At 56.4% G+C, this 19,393-nt stretch overlaps 1 protein-coding gene across 15 annotated transcripts in view; it reads right to left on the bottom strand.

Moving 5' to 3' along the window:
- Positions 1-19,393, bottom strand: part of TNIP1 (TNFAIP3 interacting protein 1) — a 53,932-nt gene that overhangs the window by 17,200 nt on the left and 17,339 nt on the right. For 5 of the 15 annotated variants that reach the window (XM_005672608.3, XM_005672607.3, XM_005672609.3 and 2 more), the window contains 7 exons: positions 14,966-15,137; positions 13,687-13,821; positions 12,233-12,318; positions 10,480-10,560; positions 7,015-7,206; positions 2,979-3,073; positions 1,286-1,406 (listed from right to left, as the gene is read on the bottom strand). In XM_005672608.3, the coding sequence (XP_005672665.2) occupies positions 1,286-1,406; positions 2,979-3,073; positions 7,015-7,206; positions 10,480-10,560; positions 12,233-12,318; positions 13,687-13,821; positions 14,966-15,101 (846 nt within the window). In that variant the 5' untranslated portion in view covers positions 15,102-15,137. 15 annotated transcript variants of the gene reach the window in all.

Below are 19,393 nucleotides of genomic sequence, written 5' to 3'. Positions count from 1 at the left end.
GCAGGGTCTGACGTGAGGGGTGAATGGAAGATGAGAGAGGCCTCAGGCGCTGGGATGCGGAAGGCCACCCATCAGCACGTCGCCCACCTGCACCTGTCTGCCTGAGGGTGGATATGGGCGTCTTGATGACGTGATGCCACAGGACCTGTCCAAACCTCCCGCCATCACTGTCTCGTGGAGTTAAGAGTCCCAGCCCTGCCTCCCTGACACGTAGAGGGGAGACCCAAGTCAGATAACGAATCTGCAAATCCTGGGGAAACGCGACGCTGTTAGAGTAATAAGGAATTAAGTTATTAGGATAATTATCACTATTATATAGGTGTGGGGTTTGTTAAAAGGCATAAGGCCTGCTGTGCAGCCATTAAAAAATGTGTCAGGGCGTTCCTGTCGTGGCGCAGCGGAAACAAATCTGACTAGGAACCACGAGGTTGCGGGTTCGATCCCTGGCCTCGCTCAGTGGGTTTAGGATCGGGCGTTACTGTGGCTGTGGTATAGGCCAGTAGCAATAGCTCTGATTAGACCCCTAGCCTGGGAACCTCCATGTGCATGGGTGTGGCCCTAAAAAGACAAAAGACAAAGAAACAAACCCCCCAAAAACATGTCAGTCAAAAGCTGGGACTCAGCTCTGCAGCAAGGCACAGACGAGGCAAGGGGACAGCCAGCTCCCACTCAGGAAAGCTGCATGGGAGCCAGGCTGGGTGCGGCAGAGGGAAGGGGGCAGGTGGGCCAGCGCTGGCAGGCCATGCCCAACCGGTCCACACCCTCCTCCTGGCACGTCAGAGGCTCCTGGGCACAATCACAGGAGCTTAACAGAGTCCCTCGCGGACTTTTTCAACTAACACCCTAATTCCACTAGGAGTGTCTGAGACAGCAAACTGACTCTTGGGAGCCACCCTGGAAGAGACCTTGACAAACTGGAATGGGCTCAGGCGATGTGCCCAGACTGCACGAATGACGCGGCACGGCCTTCATGAGCAATGACCGAGGAACTGTGGCTACTCTGCCTCAAGAAGAAGTGTGGAGGGGCCACGGAGCCACGGTCACGGCCAGCAGCCCGCGAGTGTGTCCCAGGGACTAGGATGCTCCATGTGGCAGGTGGCAGAACAAAGGCTGAGGAGTGGAAGCTCCAGGCGGGGGGAGCCGTCGGGCTGAGGCGGGGAAATGGCATCTACAACCGGAACCTTCCAACAGGGAGACTGGCTGCGACACAAGGTGATGAGCCCACTGCCCGCGGGGGCCGGGCGCCAGCCGCGGGGTGCTGGGGAAGGCGTTTCTGACCACGTACCTGCTGCTGCGCGGCCAGCCCCTTCTTGCCTGCTCCTTCCATCTTGGGTGAGCCCGGCCGCCCGGAGGCACCCTCTTGGCCACTGTTCATCAACAGCTTCCTGAGCTCCAGGTTTTCCTCCCTGGGGTGGAGGCAAACAGAGAGGTCATAAGGCTGGTCCGGGGCCGAGGAGCCTGGGGGCCTTGGACCTACGACTCATCTGAGTTGCTGCTGAGTCCTGGGGGGTACGGTGTGTCCCCGAGACCTGGCAGACCCACAGAGGGCATCCTTCCGCCCCTTTGCTAGGCTTCCCTCGAAGTCTCTGACGCTCACCCGACAGGGGTTTCCCAAGCGTGGGGTATCTGGATACACGACATTGTCAGGATACGCCACGCGACGGGAAACAACCCTGGGTTATTTGAGAAAGTTACACTCTTCTCGATTAGCCTCAGACTTCCTGCGAGGAGCGCAAGAAAAGTCTCTGTTTGGTGCTGTTAGGTTCTGAGCGCCTCTCTTGAGGACCTGCTGGTCTCCCGTGTTAGCAGAAAACGAACAGCCTCCAGGCTCAGAGCCTCCAGGAGGCAATTCACCAGAATTAATTCACATCCTTCCATTTTTGTCGTATTTCTTGTTGGATGTATGGTCGATTTTTTCCAGTAATGCTGTTTTCCAGGTACTCTACCACAAGTTTTCTTTACCGCAATTTTAAGTAAAAACATGACGCAAGTTAAATTCTAAGTAAGGGATAAGGTAAGTGATATCAGACATAGACAAATGGTGAGGTGGATTCGGGTGTGACTGAAATACGGAAAATATTTCTTTGTATTCTATCTGCCAGCTGGTTTCCATGTAACAACAGGAACGCAGAGAAGTGAGGGGCTTCCCCACAGCCATGCAGTGGGGACTTGTACCCTTGCCTTCTAATCAAGAGTCCTTCCTCCAGCCTGGGTTTTTGGATCCATAGGTGGAGTCATCATGGCTGTAAAACTCCCACTGTTTTGGCCACCCAGCAGTAAATAAATATAAGCTGATTCAGAACGGCAGTGGTTCACATGACTCCCCCGGGCCGCAGTGTCTCTGCGCGGTGAGGGGTTTGGCCCACGGGATCTCAAAGGGCCCTTCAAGCTCGGACAGTCAAGATTAGTATTTCTCCAGCGTACTCCTGGGCCCACCTAGATCCTAATCACAGAGACCCACCGGAAAATGCAGGGGCCTAGGTCTCGCCCCAGACCCACTGAATCACAATCTCAGAATAGGAGGGACAGGTGGGAGGGTACACTTGTAATAACTTTCCTGATCCTCAGTGACCTGATGCACGATTAAGTCTGAGACCCAGGAGCCCAGATCAACCATCCCTGCGTGTTCTCAGGAGCACAGAGCAGGACAGGACGGTGACCAGCAGGGGGCAGAAGACTCCAGAGCCCTCTCTCCAACAGCCAGCTGGCCACGGTGAACAGGCTGGGAGGGCAAGTTCCCAAGGAAGCAAGGCACTTTGTACAGACCTTCGTCTGAAGCTCTTAAAGCACTTTATAAGCAAACACTCCCCGAGGTATTAAAAGGGCAGAGAGAAAACACCAACATACCCAAGGAGAAGGACCCAGAGACCTGAAATCCAAAGCAGGGCTCTGGTCACAGGGCTCAGAGCTCTTAGCTCAGAAGTCAGTGCCAGGCACCACTGCCTCCTCCTGCCCTTCTCGGAGAAGCCTGGACTTACCGCAGCCTCTCAGCAGCCTGATCCCGCTGTTCCAGGCCCTTGTCCAGCTTGGCCTTCAGAGCCTCGTTTTCCTTTCGAAGCTGCTCACACAGGGTCTGCAGAGCAGAGAGAGGGAGATGGAGCACAGGGAAAGGCAGGCTGATGAGGACGGGGAGGCGCGACGGCCACGCCAGGTCCCGGCACCGTGTCCCCTGTGCACGGCCTCACCTATCCCTCCTGGGACAGCAGGAGCCACGCCACGAGGCCCCTCCAGGCTCCTCTCTGCCTCCTTTTTCCCTCATGAGGACGGAGCGAGAATCAGCCGCAGGGCCTTCTGGTCCTCCACGGCACAGAACGCTATCCCCTTCCTCCTTCACTGCTGTCCCAAAGCCTAGAAGGCTCTTCCCTACCAGCCTTCCCCTGGCTGACTTCTACTCCTGCTCCAAGTCGTCGCCGAAATGGCACCTCCTCAAAGAAGGTCTCCCCGATTCCCGCATCTCAGGTGGGTTAGGTCGCCTCCACTCTCCTCACTCCCGGTCCCCTGCGCCCACCCTGGCTGGTACCCGCGACAATGAGAGCTAAAGAACCATGAGCCATGACTTTCTCAGTGTCTGCCCCCCTCCTAGTCCACGCGCTCCCAGACGGCTGGGACCCAGCCCCAGCCCACCCGCACCCTGCTGGATCCCCAGCTCCATGCTTAACTCCCCTCAAGGAACACAGGACTGAATGGCTAAAATGGCCAAGTGAAGGAAGGAAGAGTTAAGACCTCCTAGTCAAGAATCTAGGAGGCCTAGAGCTTAGCTGACCGGGAGAGTGGGTACGGCTTCCGGGGTGCGAGGCTGTCCGGTGGCAAGTGGGAAGGCAGGGCCCTTGGCCAAGACCTCACCAATTCCCTGGTGTGGCTCAGAAGGCCCTCGCTTCTGAGACACAGTTCCCTCCCCGACGAAGTGGGACAAATGCGCCGTCCCTGCCTCCTTTATAGGGCAGCTGTGAGGACAAATAGGACGGGGAGAGAAAAAGCGCCCTGCAAGCTGCCGGCACCTGAGACATTTGAGGACTGGTGTTCCAAGCGCTGCGAGGGGTGGGCATGGAAGATGGGCAGCCAGACTCGGGCCCACGGATGGAGGCAGGTGCTGCTGACCAGGAATATGGTGATGCTGGGTCACCTTTCAACAAACAGCCAGTGAGCACCCAACCCTGCCCTACACAGGCCAGGGGCCCCTCCCCTCACTGCCCTGTTGGAGTCCCACAGCTCCTCAGAGCCCTATGAAATGTGCCTCTCTTTTAGAGGCAGACTACTGCAGGTGGGATGATTTATAGGAGCTTGTACAGCTGTGAAGAATCACCACTGGTGGAGTTCCCATCGTGCCTCAGCGGAAATGCACCAGTATCCAGGAGGATACGGGTTCAATCCCTGGCCCTGCTCAGTGGGTCAAAGAACCCAGCACTGCCGTGAGCTGTAGTGTAGGTTGCAGATGTGGGTTGGATCCGGCATTGTTGTGGCTGTGGCGTAGGCCAGCAGCTGTAGCTCCGATTTGACCCCTAGCCTGGGAACCTCCATATGCTGCAGGGGAGGCCCATAGAAAGCAAAAAAAAAAAAAAAGAAAGAAAGAAAATCACCGCGAGAATTAAACTCCATCTGGAGACCCTAAACAGTGCTGCTTCTGGGATGTAGAAGGAGGCGGGGCAGCCTGGGAGCTGGGCTGGGGCAAGAACGGTGAGCAGTATTCACCAGACCTACTACCTGTGTCCTTCAGGTCCATTTCCCAGGCTGGCCACAGTCACGTGACTAGCTCCGGCCAATGAGAGGTGAGTGGAAGTGACAGGTGTTACAGCGGGGCTGGCCCACGGACAATTCCCTGGTCTCTGTCGCCCCGTGGCTGCCTCGTATTCCAAAGGGCATGAGACATCTGGGGCCCCTGTCAGCCTGTGGAGCAGAAGACAAGCCCCTGCCACACAGAACATGAGGGAAAGCTTTTACGTTCTCCAGGAGTATTTAAGAGTTCTTTGCTTCCGCAGCAAAACCTAGCCCTTCCTGACTAACAACGGGGAGACCTGGGAAGGCGGGACGGAGGAGATAGCCTGGAACTGTGTGTGCTCAGACAGTGGGAACAGAAAACCACTGTGACCGGCTGCACTGCCCAGCAGGGGCCTGGGCGCCATACCTGGCCTTGGAAACGCTGAGTAATCCCAAAAACAAATCAATGAATAAATGAGGAAGAACTGGATTAATCTGCTTCCACCCAAAGGCTTGGCACATACCCAGGATGCCATGGCCCTGGGCGGGGCCTCTGGGGAACAGAACGTCCTGCCCCGTCACTAAGGGAAGGCCCGGATGAAGGCTCTGCGCTGTCCACGCTTGTGGGCTAGAGGGCTGTCTCCTCTGAGTCTCTAGGCGAACGCCATGCGCACACAGCAGACAGAGGATGTCGCAAAGGCCAACGCTTTCCATCAAAGAGGCCAAGAGAGCTCACGTGTGAGTTCATTTGTTCATTCATTCACCACATGCCCGTTCGGCACCCACCATGTGTCAAGACACCAGCATACAACAGTGAATATGATGAGAAGCTACTGGCCCCTCTCAGGAGGCCGGTAGCGGAGAGCATTAGAGAAAACAAAAAAAATGCAAAGGAAATAAACCACTTAGTAAAATGATTACAAACTGTGATAACAGCTAAGAAGGAAACAGACATGAGCCTGATACAAAAACAGGGCTTGGCAAGATCCCTTCTGGGTATTGATCCCCATTTGAAAGCCGAAGAGCTGACACTCAGGAGTGAGCCTGCCCCAGGCAGTGCACCAGGTTCGTCTCCCCAGGGCTCAGCCTTGACACCGCTGAGCCTGGCTGACATCTGAAAGCTGTCTCCCCGGGTCTCCCTCCAGGCTCCAATCACTCCTCCAGCCTCCAGCGGTGGGCGGGAGTCCCGTGCTTTCCCCAGAGTCCTCTGCTCCCCACAGCTCTCCTCACGCCTGCCTCCAGCCTGGACGCCCCCCTGCTCTTGTCCACCCAGGTCCTCCCCAAGGCAGCACACAGTGGACACCCCAGCCCCACGGTCAAGTGTGCACCCCCATGTTTGCTGACGTGAGTGAGACCACAGGGCGGCGACTGGCCCAGAGGAGGGTCTAGGAGGGAGGAGGAAGCCTTGGGGTTACAGCGCCATCACGGAGGCGACAGGTGCTCAGCTCTGAGCGGGGCCTCGGAGCCTCCGTCTCGCCATCTGTGAATCCTTCCCCACCTCCAAGCCCTCAAAGCTCAGAACCCCGGCCCAGTGTGAAGGGCCCATCTCCACAGAAGCCTAACAGCCACCACCTCTCGAGTGCTTACTCTGCTGTGGGCTGTACTGGGGCTTCATTTCACACTCGCAGCAGTCCCCAAAGGGACGGATTTCCAGCCCCTGTTCCTGAGGAGGATGGCGGGGGACAGGGAGAGACTCGTCCAAGGTCAGAGAGCAATAAAGAGTCACTCCCGGAACCAAAGACCACACGGCCCCAAGGTCGGGCCTCGGGAGGAAATCTGACCTCATTCCCACAGCACAGGGAGGGTTAGAAAGGAAGCCTTCTCCATGGGGAGGCAGGCTGGGAGGGCAGGGGCAGCACGGACGTTGGAAGATGACAGACTGACGTTCAAATCAAGCAGTACCACCCACTAGCTGGGGCGCCTTAGGCAAACAAACAAACAAAAGATCACCTCCTGAGGTGGGGATATTGACCGTCCCACCTCCAACGGCAGGGACAGGACACCCTGGGGGGACCTGCGCCGGTTCCCTCCCTTCCCCACCTGATGTGGAGGACAAAGGCAGGGCCGATCAGCCGCAGCCTCGAGGGGCCCCAACCACGAAACTTGTGTCGCCCACCCATTATGTCCCAATTTCCTTCCTCTTCCTCGTCCCTTCCCACAACTTCCCTCCGCTGCTCGCCGCCCCGAACAAGACGCCCAAGCTGGGCCCCGCCCTCCCCCTCGGAAGTCCCCGTGGTACCCTGGACTCCCCAGACGAGCTGGAGGAGGTGGAGGGAAACCACGCCGATCCCGGGCCGCCCTCCGCCGGCCCAGGCTCACCTGCAGGATGGAGGTACGCTGCTCGTTCTTGTGCACCTTGGAGGCCAGCCGGTTGAATTCCAGGGCCATGCGGCCCAGGTGCATGAAGAGCTGGCTGTGGTCCGACTCCTCGGCGCACACGCTCAGAGTGGTCTCCAGGCGCTGCAGGTGCAACATCAGGTTGCCGTCCTCGTGGGGCAGGGGGCCCAGCTCCTGGGGTGTGGGGAGGGGGACAGGGACCACTCTCACCAGGGTCTGGCAGGTGCCACCAGCCATTCTCCCCCCACGCCCCCATTCCTCATGACTCAGTTTCCCCCTCTGATGAGGGAAATTCTTCAATTGCGCAGGCTCCCCGTCTGGGGCTGACTCACAGGGCAGGACCCGGGACTCCCAGGCCCCTGGCAGGCTTACCAGTGGTGGAGCCACCTTCCTCCCACACTCTGGGCCTCACCAAGTGCCAGTGGCTAAGTCACTTGTCCACTGGGCCTCAGAACCGTCATCTACTAGATGTATGTGCCCCTGTTCTTCCCTTCCACCCCGCGGGGTTCTGAGGCTGGTGAAATGACGCACGAAGGTAGCAAGCCCAGGAAAGGCGTAAGGCTCCATATACAGCACCGCTTCCTCAACTCAGGAAGCCTTGACCAGGGAGCCACACAGAAACCAAAGCCATCTGAATATTATGTCTGGATAGTCCCTTCTGGAAAATGGTCCAAGCATTCATCAGTTTCTCAGAGGACCCAAGACGCAAAATATGTTAGGAATTATAGCTTGAGACAGTTCAAAGAATCCTGATCTACGGAGTTCCCGTCATGGCTCAGCAGAAACGAATCCGATTAGGAACCATGAGGTTGTGGGTTCGATCCCTGGCCTCACTCAGTGGGTTAAGGGTGTCTGGCGTGTGTCAGTGAGCTGGTGGTGGGTGGGGGGGGCAGCGTGCTCGAGATGCGGGTCCTGTGGGGCCTCACTCAGTGGGTTAAGGTTCTGGCGTTGTCATGAGCTGTGGTGTAGGTCACAGATGCAGCTCGGATCCTGTGTGGCTGTGGCTATGGTGTAGGCCGGCAGCTGTAGCTCCGATTTGACCCCTAGCCCGGGAACCTCCATATGTTGCGGGTGCCGCCCTAAAAAGCAAAAAAATCAAAATAATTAAAAAAAAAAAAGAATCCTGCTTTAGTAGAGAATGTAAAAAATGAAGCAAATTGTGGGCAAGACACTCGAATCTCAGAATCAATCTCTCTCTCCTCTCCATCTCTCTGTCCAGAACACTCTTACCAAAGACAGTTCCTCAGTTATGCCCACTCCGTGGCCAAGGATCCACAGAGCCACCCGACAACTGACTGCATCAAGCCTGGCTCCACAGCCAGGTGTCCGAGTCCCACCGTCCCCTGCCCAAGCCCCGCCCCTCCACGCCAGGCCCCAGCCTCCTCATGCTGCCTTTCCATGGGGTCCCCTCTGCTCATTGTCCCCAGCCCTGCCCACGCTTCAGTTTCGCAGCGGGCCTCCCCTAAACATTTATAGGAGTCACAGGCTGTCAGAGTCATGGGGAGCCTCAGGGTTCAGGCTCAGAAATCAAGACATAGGGAGAAGGAACTTGCCCCAAGTCACCTAACGAATCGGCGGCAGAGCCAAGACCGGAACTCGTGACCTCCTGTGTCTGTCCTCCACAGCAGTGGCAATGCCCTGAGAGCCACAGCGTGGTGTCCAGTGGATGCCTAAGTAATGCTGTTAGCATCTTCTAACAGGTGCTGCTGCGGCTTCAGTTCTGCCTTCATTCCCCCACCACCTCTTTCCACAAGGGATCTGAGGTGGTAAGCAGTGTTCTCTTTAAGGCTCAGGAACTGCCTCACAGGAGTTCCCATCGTGGCGCAGTGGTTGACGAATCCGACTAGGAACCATGAAGTTGCAGGTTCGGTCCCTGGCCTTGCTCAGTGGGTTAAGGATCTAGCATTGCCATGAGCTGTGGTGTAGGTCCGAGATGAGGCTTGGATCCCACGTTGCTGTGGCTCTGGTGTAGGCTGCTGGCGGCTACAGCTCCAATTAGACCCCCTAGCCTGGGAACCTCCATATGCGCAGGAAGCAGTCCTAGAAAAGGCAAAAAAAGGAATTGCTTCATCCCTTGACTTCTCTGACTGGACTCAAGCTCCCAGAAGACAGGAAGGCTGTCCTGCCTTTGCTCAGCACAGACTAGGCACGTGCTGGGGCTAAGGAGCAACCTAGTAACGAGATGAAATCCAAAGCCATAGAGTGAAATTCTGAGAAGAGGGTCTTGCCCCCTCAGCCAATTTCTCAGACCCCTCAGGGACAGAACAGGACAAGGGGACAGAAGTTCCCAGGAGACAAAACACAAAACCTTTCTAATGCTCAGAGCTGCCTAATGCTGTGACGAGCCCCCTGTCTCTGAAGGCATGCTAGTGTAAGCTGGATGACAACCTGTTGGGGACCTTGCACTGGGGACTGAGACACACAAGATGCAGTCAGTCAGTGAACTAAAGAGCAGCCTCTGTGCCCCAAATCCGCGGTGGAACAGGCAGTGTAGACCAGGGTTATCAGTGGAGGGTGAGGCCACTTGATGCCCGTATTACAAACAAAAAATCTCAACGTGAGCAAGGAAGGGAAGAGACAGTGGGACTTAAGAACCTATAAAGAACATTCCACACCTTTCTCAGTGATTCTCCAATAGCTCCACTATTTTATTTATTTTTTCTTTTATTATTATTATTATTATTTTTTTTTTTTTAGGGCTGCCCCCATGGCATATGGAGGGTCCCAGGCTAGGGGTTGAACTGGAGCTGTAGCCGCCGGCCTACACCGCAGCCACAGCAACGCCAGATCCTTAACCCACTGAGCAAGGCCAGGGATCGAACCTGCGTCCTCATGGATACCAGTCAGATTCGTTTCTGCTGAGCCATGACAGGAACTCCTAGCTCCACTATTTGAAGAGAGGGCAGGAAGACAGAGGGAAGAAAGGCAGCCAGTAGGGTCAGGGACAGAATGAGGATGCCAGATGGACGCCCCAGGACTGGAGGACTCTGTGTATGTGCGGGCGGGCATGTGCGTGGGAGGTTTAACCTCTGACCTGTGGGCCCTGAAGGGGAGCCTGGGAGGAACGGAGAGCCTGCACAAAAGGCCCAATCACCTGCCTTAAGCTGTTCTCCGCCTCTCTGACCCTTTCTACTCTAGCCGGGCTGGGAGCCCACAGGCTCCAAAGGCTGAGTCACAGCGCATGGAGTTGCCGGGCACTTGGCGGCCGTGCTGGTGACATGCCTGGGCTTTCACAGTGGTCAGGTGCTCTTAAGGCCCACGGGAAGTCACCAGCCGGGGATTTGCATATGTGAGCAAGAAGCATCCCCGGGCGCCGGCCTCTCGCGCGTGTCCCCCAGGTGACTCCGGCATGCCTGGGGGATGTGAGCAGATCCTGAGCCTCTCACCCAGGGGCCAGAGTAGACACAGAAGGAGACGGGGGACCTGCCCAGGGACCTGTCCACTCACCATCGCATTTCTGGTGTGGCCACCGCTCTCTGGTGGAGAGTGCCCCTCAGTGGGGACCACTTCAAATTCAGAGGAGGTGCCCTGTGCGGAAAAAAGAAGTCAGGGGCTGCCTGAGAGTATCGTGGGGGCAGAGAACGGAAGGACAAAAATCCCTTCTCATGTCCAAGTCCTTTGGGCAGCCCTCAGTGTGAGGGAGCCGGCCGGGATGAACTCACAGAAGCAAAAACCCCAGCAAAAGTCTGCCCGCAACCCACTGTGTGCTTTGAGGTCACGTCCCTCCATGGCCAGTCTCCCCCTCCGTGAAACAGGGATGCTATACTAGCTGACCTCAAACCACTAGCTCTTTAGGACTGTATCTTTTTTAATGGCCTTGCCCTTTTTTTTTTAATTAATTAATTTACTTTTGCCATTTCTCGGGCCGCTCCTGCGGCATATGGAGGTTCCCAAGCTAGGGGTCAAACTGGAGCTGTAGCCGCTGGCAGGAGCCACAGCAACGCGGGATCCGAGCCTCATCTGCGACCTACACCACAGCTCACGGCAACGCCAGATCCTTAACCCACTGAGCAAGGCCAGGAATCAAACCCGCAACCTCACGGTTCCTAGTTGGATTCGTTAACCACTGAGCCACGATGGGAACTCCAACCTTGGCCTTTTAAAATGTTTTCATGAACTCCATTTTTTCTCAAAGCAACCCATGGGGTAGTTAGAAGGCTCTGTCTCCTTTGGACAGATGAGAAAACCGCATTAATTAATGCAAAAGCAGGACTGCATGCCAAGGACTGCAAGTCCAACCTTCCTGCTACAGCATCAAAGCCATCTCCTGGGCCCAGGCGTCTCTGACTGGTCACCTGGAGAACACAGACAGCAGCTGGTACAGCCACTGCCAGAATGATCCCGTACCAGCCTAACCCAGAGGTCCTCAGTCCCAGAGGGCCCAGAGGAGTGGTCTGATCTGGGATAAGTTCCAAAGAAGCAGCAGCAAATTTGGAGAGGCTTTTTCAGGACACATCCAAACGCAGGGTGTCCAAGGACAACACCAGACTTCCACATCTTCCAGCCGGTCCAAGGAGAAGGTATGGCTGTGCAAACAACGGATGTGCCGATGGTCCCTCTGAACCAGCAATTAGTTCTGGGATTGCTTTTGAACTTGGTCGAACCAAGGCTAATTCAGCCTTCCCTCCTCCCACGAAAGGGCAGGGGTGGGAGGACTCAGTGCTCAGCTTCTGCTGAGCCTCGTGGCCACGCGGAACCCCGCTCTGGATCTCGGCACCTGCTACAGTTTCCCCTTCCCTCTGCATTTCCCCGGCTGTCTGCGTGGCCTGAGAAGCTGCTCTTCTCTTTCCGTGTCTCATCGGTGGGATGGAGGCTCTAGATGATAGGACCATTTGGGTCCCTTCTAGTCCTAGGACACCCAGCAAAACTTCTCGAGGCAAATCTACAGAAGACAATTTCTGGGCCCCTGTAGGGAACGGCGAGGTGCCTGTTGCATCCTTCTGCTTTCTAAGTACCGTGCAGGTGACACAGGCTTAACACGACACAATCTAGCAAATGGGAGCAACTCCTTGTGTATATCAGGGTCTTCCAGGAAGGTTTAACCCGCATTTGAAAATGACTGAGCTCAACTTGTCAATATCACCCAAAAAGTCAGAGGCCGGGTTTCCCGACCCCCACCCTCGCTGCTCTTGTTCCTGTATCAACCAACGTGACCTTGAGATCCAGACCACGTTCGGCCATGACTCCAAGTGCAACTTACACTGGATGGAGGTTTGGGGACTGGCTCTGGCTTGCCACTGGGGTGTGCGGGGTCAGCGGCGGGTGTTGGGACATCTGCCTCCTTTCCTGAGAATTGAGAAAACACGGGTGAGCAGCAGGAAAGGGGGAAAGCCCAGATGCCACCCCTTTAAAGATGGCCTTGGCCGGAAGAGTTCTGAGAGTTCCCTACGCAAGTCTGGGAAAATGGGAGGTGGTCCCAGGGGGGACAGGTAGCCTGGGAAAACCACTGGCTCTGGAGGATGGAGCAGAACCTGCACAGAGACTACCTTCCCGAGACCTGCTGGGAAAAGCCCAAGGTGGCCACTGCTCCTTGCTACCCTGGACCTGCCTCAAGGATGACAGTGTGCAATTATCAAGGTGGGTATATATACACTATCTCAGTTGAGTCTCAAGACAGCTCTGTATCCCCATTTCAAAGGTGAGTATACTGAGGCTCGGAAAGGTCAGCAATGAGCCTGTGGTCACAGAGCCAGCACTGTGCAGAACCAGGACTCGAACTTGGCCCCTACTCCCCAAGCTGCTGGGGCTCTTGCCACAGGGAGCTCCTTGAGGGAAAGTGCACAGCTCCCTTGGAGTGAGGGGCTGGCACTCATCCAGGACTCAGAAAACACTGGCGAATGGACACGCGGAGGCTGGCAAGGCCCACTGCCCGCAGCACAGTTGACTCGGAGATCATCACTTTCCTCCACGTGTCCATTCAGCAAATGCACCCAGCAGCCAAATGGGAGGCTGGCACACTGGCCTGGCCTGAGACCGTTAGGCGGGGCTGCGGCAGGAGGCCTGTGAGCTCCCCGCGTGGGGACCTTCTCCCCCTAGTCCCGGACCTTGCCCTGGACCTGGAGACAGGCCAGGGCACATGGGGCACACACAGGACTTTGGCCCTCAGTCCCAGTCAATGCTTCCCTTTAATAGGGACACATGGAACCTGGCATCTGAAAGACCCCACAGCAGGCTGACGGGCAAGCACAGGCCTCCCACCAGCCTCAGCTTCGTAACCGTAAAACGCAAGGTGGGGGCCAGACCAGAGAGCCTTCCACTCAGAGGCCAACTCCGGTGACCCGACGAGGCTGCCTGGAGCAAGGTGCCTGGCACAGAGGAGCTGCTCATTACACATTCACTGAATAAGCATGATGCCAAAGATGCTGCATCCACAGCCGGGGTGCGGTGGATCACTGCGATCCATCTCTAATGTCTGCCGGGGCATCAGGAGCGCTGAGCCACCAGTCATTTTTGGACAAGACTGGAAGGTTTGAGGTCCCTTCCACATCTGACCTCCTGTGGGAGCCTAGAGCCAAAGCATGACCGGGAAGATGCCCCGTGGCCTAAGGATGAACGAGGGAGAGGCGGGTTTCTGATGACGAAGCAGGTGCAGGGTTAAGGGGCTCGAGAGTGAGGAGCATGGCGATGAGGGGACACCCCGGGCTCCCCGTGTACCTGTGAGCTCGGCCAGGTGGTCAAAGGAGGCCAACGAGGGAGACGGTGATGGGAGCGGCTCATTGTCCCTGACCAGCTCCTCGGCCTTCTGCCGCAGCCTGGATGCTTCCATCTGGGACTCTTCCAGAAGCTCTCCTGGGGAGACGGTGCGGGGAGGGGGAACGAAAGGAATTGCTCAGCTGGGTGTGCTAGTTCTCCCGCCCTGGGCCCCCAGTCTTGCTTCTGCCTGGCTCTTGGCGCCCCAGACCCTGGGCTTCGCTCCCCCCGCCACCTCCCAGGTTGAGTGGACACGAGTCCTTCTGCACAACTAGAAACAGGCCTGCTAAAGCAGCGGCCTGCAGTCAGGGAGGACTCTAGAACAAACTCCTGGTCCCCGGCACCCTCTTTCTGCCCTGCTCCCACCGCACCTGGCTGGACACTCCACAGAGCCTGAGGCTCTCTGAGGCCCCCCGGCATGGTCTGGGGGGGGCTCCCTCCAGCCCCTTAGCCCCCAGCCAGGGGCTGCCAGAAGGGAGAAGACCCTTGACCTCATCAACCCCCGCTCTGGGCCTCACTTTCTTTCTCTTACAAGTGGAGATGGGACCCCCCATCCTCCCTGCCCTCCCCACCCGCCATTCCAAGCTGAGACGTGCCAAGCAAGGGGAAAAGCATTTAGAAAACGGGGAGCTGTGCTCGCCCCCCAAAGCCTAAGCCCGGAGAAGGTGGCAACAAGGCAAAGGGAGAGTTTTCGAGGAGCCTGGAGGAAAGAGAGACCCCTCTGGATGGGAAAACCAGTGAACGCCTCATATGGAGGAAAAGACAGCCTCTGAGCTGGAAGCCAGTCAGCCCTATGGAGCTACGGGGGCTTGTTCTAGGCCGTGGCAACAGCTTGAGCCAAAGCCAGGACAGAGGAATCCAGGGCCCACTCCTGCCTTGCTTCAAGCCAAGCTCGGCTCCCTGCTCCAGCCTTTGGGGACCATACCCTGGTTGCCCTGGTGATGTCAGCTCTCCCCATTTCTGGTACTTCTGGAAGACGGCCCATTCTGCGTCCATGGCCACAGACTGGGCCTGCCCGCTCCCTCTCTCCCACACCAGGCCTCCTTCTCGGTCCCTCAAGCTATTCTGAGGCCTGTCATCACGATTCTGGGATGCTGGGAGTGCTGCCACCGCGCTGCTGAAGTGCACAAAGACGCAGCCGTGGGGCAGGAGGGAGGGGGTGACTTGGGCAGAGGCATATGCCAGCTGGGGCACTGCAGGCTGCAGGGAGGGGCTTGCAGGAAGAGGGCAGGGTCTGCTTTACCTAACATCCTTATCCCTTGCATCTTTTCCTTCAGTCGGGAATTCTCCTCCACTAGGCGCTCAAAAGCTGCGGACGCCTCTTCCAGAGGCACGCCGCCCCCGGGGTCGTAGATCCGGTATGGTCCTCTCCCTTCCATGAGGGTGGCTCAGCCCCTGCCGCGGTACCCGCCTGGCTGTAAGGACAACAGCAGTATGTCAGCGGGCTGGCCAAGCCACTGAGGCATCCTAGTCAATCAATACTCCCCAAAGCAGTCCCCAGCACCCGCAAGGGAACACAGCACTTCAGGCTGGTCTGGTCATGGCACTTTAGAACAGGAACGTCACCTCCTTGGATCGGGACACCTTGCCTCTCTTAATGCAACCTAAGAACGGCACCCATTTCTTTTAGCAGCCTCACTGCACCGCTGATTCATTTGGAGCAGCAGTCAACTTGTGAGATGCAACGTGGAGTACAAGAAAGAGCACTGGTCCTGGAGTCAAAATGCGAGCTCATGTCCTGTTGATGGGGTCCGGAAGAAAAAGGACCCTCCATCACTGCATCCCCAGCGCCCGGCATGGTAGCTACGACGGGAATGCCCAACGAACACTTACCAAATGAATAAATGGTCTAGCTATTAACTCACTGTGGATCGTGGGCAGTCCCTTCCCCTCTCTGAGGAGGGGAAATGAAAGTCATACACTAAATCAGTGATCTTTAAAGCGAAATGCTCGTGCCCAAAGGGATAAGCAAGTCAATCCAATCCAAGCTTCCATTTATACGTATGTTAACTTTTTTTAAAAGAAAGAAGAAAACCCCCTGACTAATATTTAATATACGAATTGACAGAGTCAACCTCCTCTTGCCAGTTCTAATGAACAGATGGATTTTCCATCAAACCGCTGTTGACGTGTGCAGCAAGCCCTCTATGACTCTGTTCAATTTCACCGGCTCCACGTCACTGAAACCGCTCCGCAAAGTGATTTCAGAATGTCAGTTCTGTGACTTAGTGAGAAACATCCTTCTCGCATTCATTCACGCCACAATTGTTTATTGAGCATCTACTCTGTGCCGGGCACTCGTCTAGGCGCTAGGAAATTATCAGCAAACGAGATAGACAAAAACCCCTCATGGAGCTTATATTCTAGTGATGGAGGGAGATAAACGGACCGATAGTGCGATGAACACAAAATTAGGGGTGAGGAAAACATCCACAGACAAAAATGAAGCAAGGAAGCACGAGGCAGGGACTTCGACTTTGAAGGGAGCTGTCAGGAAAGGCCTGACAGAGAAGGTGTTATTTTCAGCAAAGACCTGAAAGAGGTGAGGGAACTAGCCATGCAGATATCTGGGGAATAATATCTTAGGCACAGAGAACAGTAAGTGCAAAGGCCCTGAGGCTGAAACACTGATTCAGCCTCCAGCCCCACAAAAGCTTGCCCCCTATCACAGAGCTCCAAAGGCCTCCACTGGGAACTGCAGAGGCACTTGGGGCTCCTGAAACCTCCCAAGATCACCACCCCCAGGGCAAAAACTGCTTCAGGCAGGGGTCCTCAAAGACCCTTTGAGGACTACACCGTGCTTGCTGAAAGGAAAGAGTGAAAAAGGAAAAAGACTAACAGCCACCATTCATTAACCTACTTGCCAGGCACTGCATTTCGCACTTCAGAGGCATTATCTCAGTTAAGCGGCTCAGCAGCCCTAAAATACACCGTTGATCGTCCTCATTTTATAGTGGAGGCTCAGGGAGGTTAAGGCACAGAGACAGGATTACAGGGCCAGCAACAGGGGCCAGGATGCAAATCCAGTTCCCCCGAAGAAAGCTGAGCTAATCCCCTGCTCCCCTCACCCAGCGCGGGGGGGGCACCCCAAGACTCAGGCCAGAGAGACAAAATGCAAGTTCAAGCCCGCTGGCGGGGTAACTTGGGGCTATCTACCCGGGTACCTCCGGGGCTGTCTCCCCTGCCCTGGAGCACAAGAGAAAACAAGGACTTTTCCCCTGAGGGTCCCCAGGACCATGGGAGGCCACGAGTTAGGAAGAAAAACCAAGTTCTAGCCTGTAGGCCCCCTCCCCCAACGGCGGACAAACAAGATAAATACAGACTTGGAGAGGTACCCACGCTCTGCAAAGGACAGCTGCCCACACGCGCAACACACAAGTTACCAGTCAGCTTAGTGGGGACTTGTTTTTCACTTGAAAGGTCAATGTTACACAGCAGAGCCATAAAGCACTGACGTGTTCATTGAATTAAAAGGCACTGTGGGTAACGCATGTGGCCCAATGACTGGAAGAGTGAGAGGCTTGAAATGTTGGCAGACATGGGGGGAAGGGTGTCTTTCTTCTCCGCTCCCATGGCTCCTGAGTGCCCCTCCAGGAACGCCCTTGACCCAGTGTGTAGGAGGGATGCAAGCATCCGCATGTCTGACTGAGAACCCCCTGGAGGCAGGAGCAGGCGCTACGCATCTCTGCCACCAGCACGGGCCTGGCACTTGGACGGTGAGCCGTGACTGAGAGCTGAATGGAGTTCCCCAACCGGGAGGCCGAGAGCTGGAAGGGGCTGCAGTCACCTTTGGGGATAAGTGACAGCAGGGGTCTGGGTTCCTGCTCACCACTCCACAATCAGCCTACGTGGAACTCACAGTTGACATTATGTGGCGGTTTGGGTGTGTTTTTTACCCCACTTCTGGCTTGCCCTGTAGATTAGAAGTTCCACGGGAGCTGGAACCGAGTCCATCTGGTCTACTAGACCATCTGGTCTTCAGAGTGATCTAGAATAGCGCCCCAGGACACCTCTAATCAGAGCAGAGAGACTAAAAGGACCAGAGGAGCCCCTGACCTTATGCCTGTCTCCTGAGAGGCCGGGTACAAACATCCCGAGAGCCCACTAACCAGAGGCACCGGGACAGCTATACACTTCCAGAATCAGAGCTGGCACAGCTGTGCTCCCGCAGAGATGCCCAGATGTAAAAGCCAAGCGGCAGAGCAGGATGCAGGCTACAGGAACTGAAATCCCATCTCTACATCCTCCAAACCATGCCCGCGCTCCCTCAGCACTGGGGAGCTGACAGAGAAGGGGGCTGGTTGGGGGGGGGCGGCACAGAGGAGGGGCAGGCAGGGTTATTCTCCTGACTCCAGCCTCAGCAGGCAGAGCCTGGGGGCAGGGGGCAGCAGGGCAGAGGGGGCCCAGGCCAAACAGTCTATTGTGAGAAAGTCCTCTCGAGAGCACAGGAGTCACCCAAGGGAGGGCCTGGACCGCGGGAGGAAAGAAACACAAAGAGAGGAACAGGGACTTTCCATGTCCCGCTGACCTCATGCCCAGATGGTCAGTGGCAGTTCCAGGATGCTGCTGGGCAGACGGGAACTCTCCTCATCAGTGCGGCTTTTAGACCTTTCCTGGAGCGGGGTCTCATTCCCAGGATGACAGAGCGGGGCAGGAACCTCCCAGGGCCACGAGGCCCATTAGCAGGGGCCCCAAGACTCTTGGAATGAGGGTTTGCATCACTGTCCTGCATCCCAGGCTGACGTCACGTTTCCCCCTCTGGCACAGGCCCCAAGAGGGGGTGTGGACGGGGGAGAGGAGGCCCTGACCACCCGTCGCGTGGGGCAGTACCAGAGCTCGGTGTGCGGCACCCTGGGGCCTGAGCTCGTCTGACTCTCCTTCATGGTGTGACGGCAGGGGTGAGGGTGCAGAGCACGAGGGCCAAGGTCACACAAAACGTTCAGGATGGAGCTGGAACCGGAAGGTGCCTGCTCTCTTTCCAGCCTGCCGCTGCCCCCACCCCTCATTTCTGCTCCTGTGCTGTGACCCCACAACAAAGCGGACGCTCCATCCGTCTTCTTGCTGAATCTGGCCCCAACGCCTTATCCACCTGAGCCTGGTTCCAGCAGCTACAGAGAGGTGACCCCCCAAGCTGCCACCAAGTGGACACCAACAGAGGAAGCCAGCTCAGACCTTCTTCCAAAACAAGATCCTGGTGAGGGGCCACAGGGAGGAGGGAGGAGGAAGGGGGTCCCACAGCCCACCCTGAGGAGGCTGGGGGTGCCCACTGGAACCAGAAAGGACTGGTTTGCGGGCAGAAAAGGGCCCAGATGATATGGCAGGCCAGGCAGCAACCATACTGTATAAAGCTGGAGGAGATGCTGCTGAAACTGAAGGAGGGGCTGGCCCAAAACAGGAGGAGGAGGAGGTGGCACGACAGGTTGACAGGTGAGCAGGTAAGGAGATGAGGTGGGTGGGAGTGTGGACCCAAATCACAGCCCCCGCCCAAAAAGAACAGGGTGGAAAAAGGTTAGATTCAGAAGTAAGTTTACATTCCAGCTTCTGCCCTGAAATGCTTCAGCCCATCTGCAGCTGTCTGGCCACCAGCCACATGCTGGTGCCAGCAGTGGGGGCTCCCAGTTCCCTCAAATGATACGAATGTGCACAGCCAGTAATGTTGGCAGGACACGCA

The sequence above is a fragment of the Sus scrofa genome, chromosome 16 (assembly GCF_000003025.6).
Source record: "Sus scrofa isolate TJ Tabasco breed Duroc chromosome 16, Sscrofa11.1, whole genome shotgun sequence".
Lineage (NCBI taxonomy): Eukaryota > Metazoa > Chordata > Mammalia > Artiodactyla > Suidae > Sus > Sus scrofa.
The sequence above is the reverse complement of the archived record's forward strand: the minus strand, read 5'-3'. Positions and strand labels throughout refer to the sequence as shown.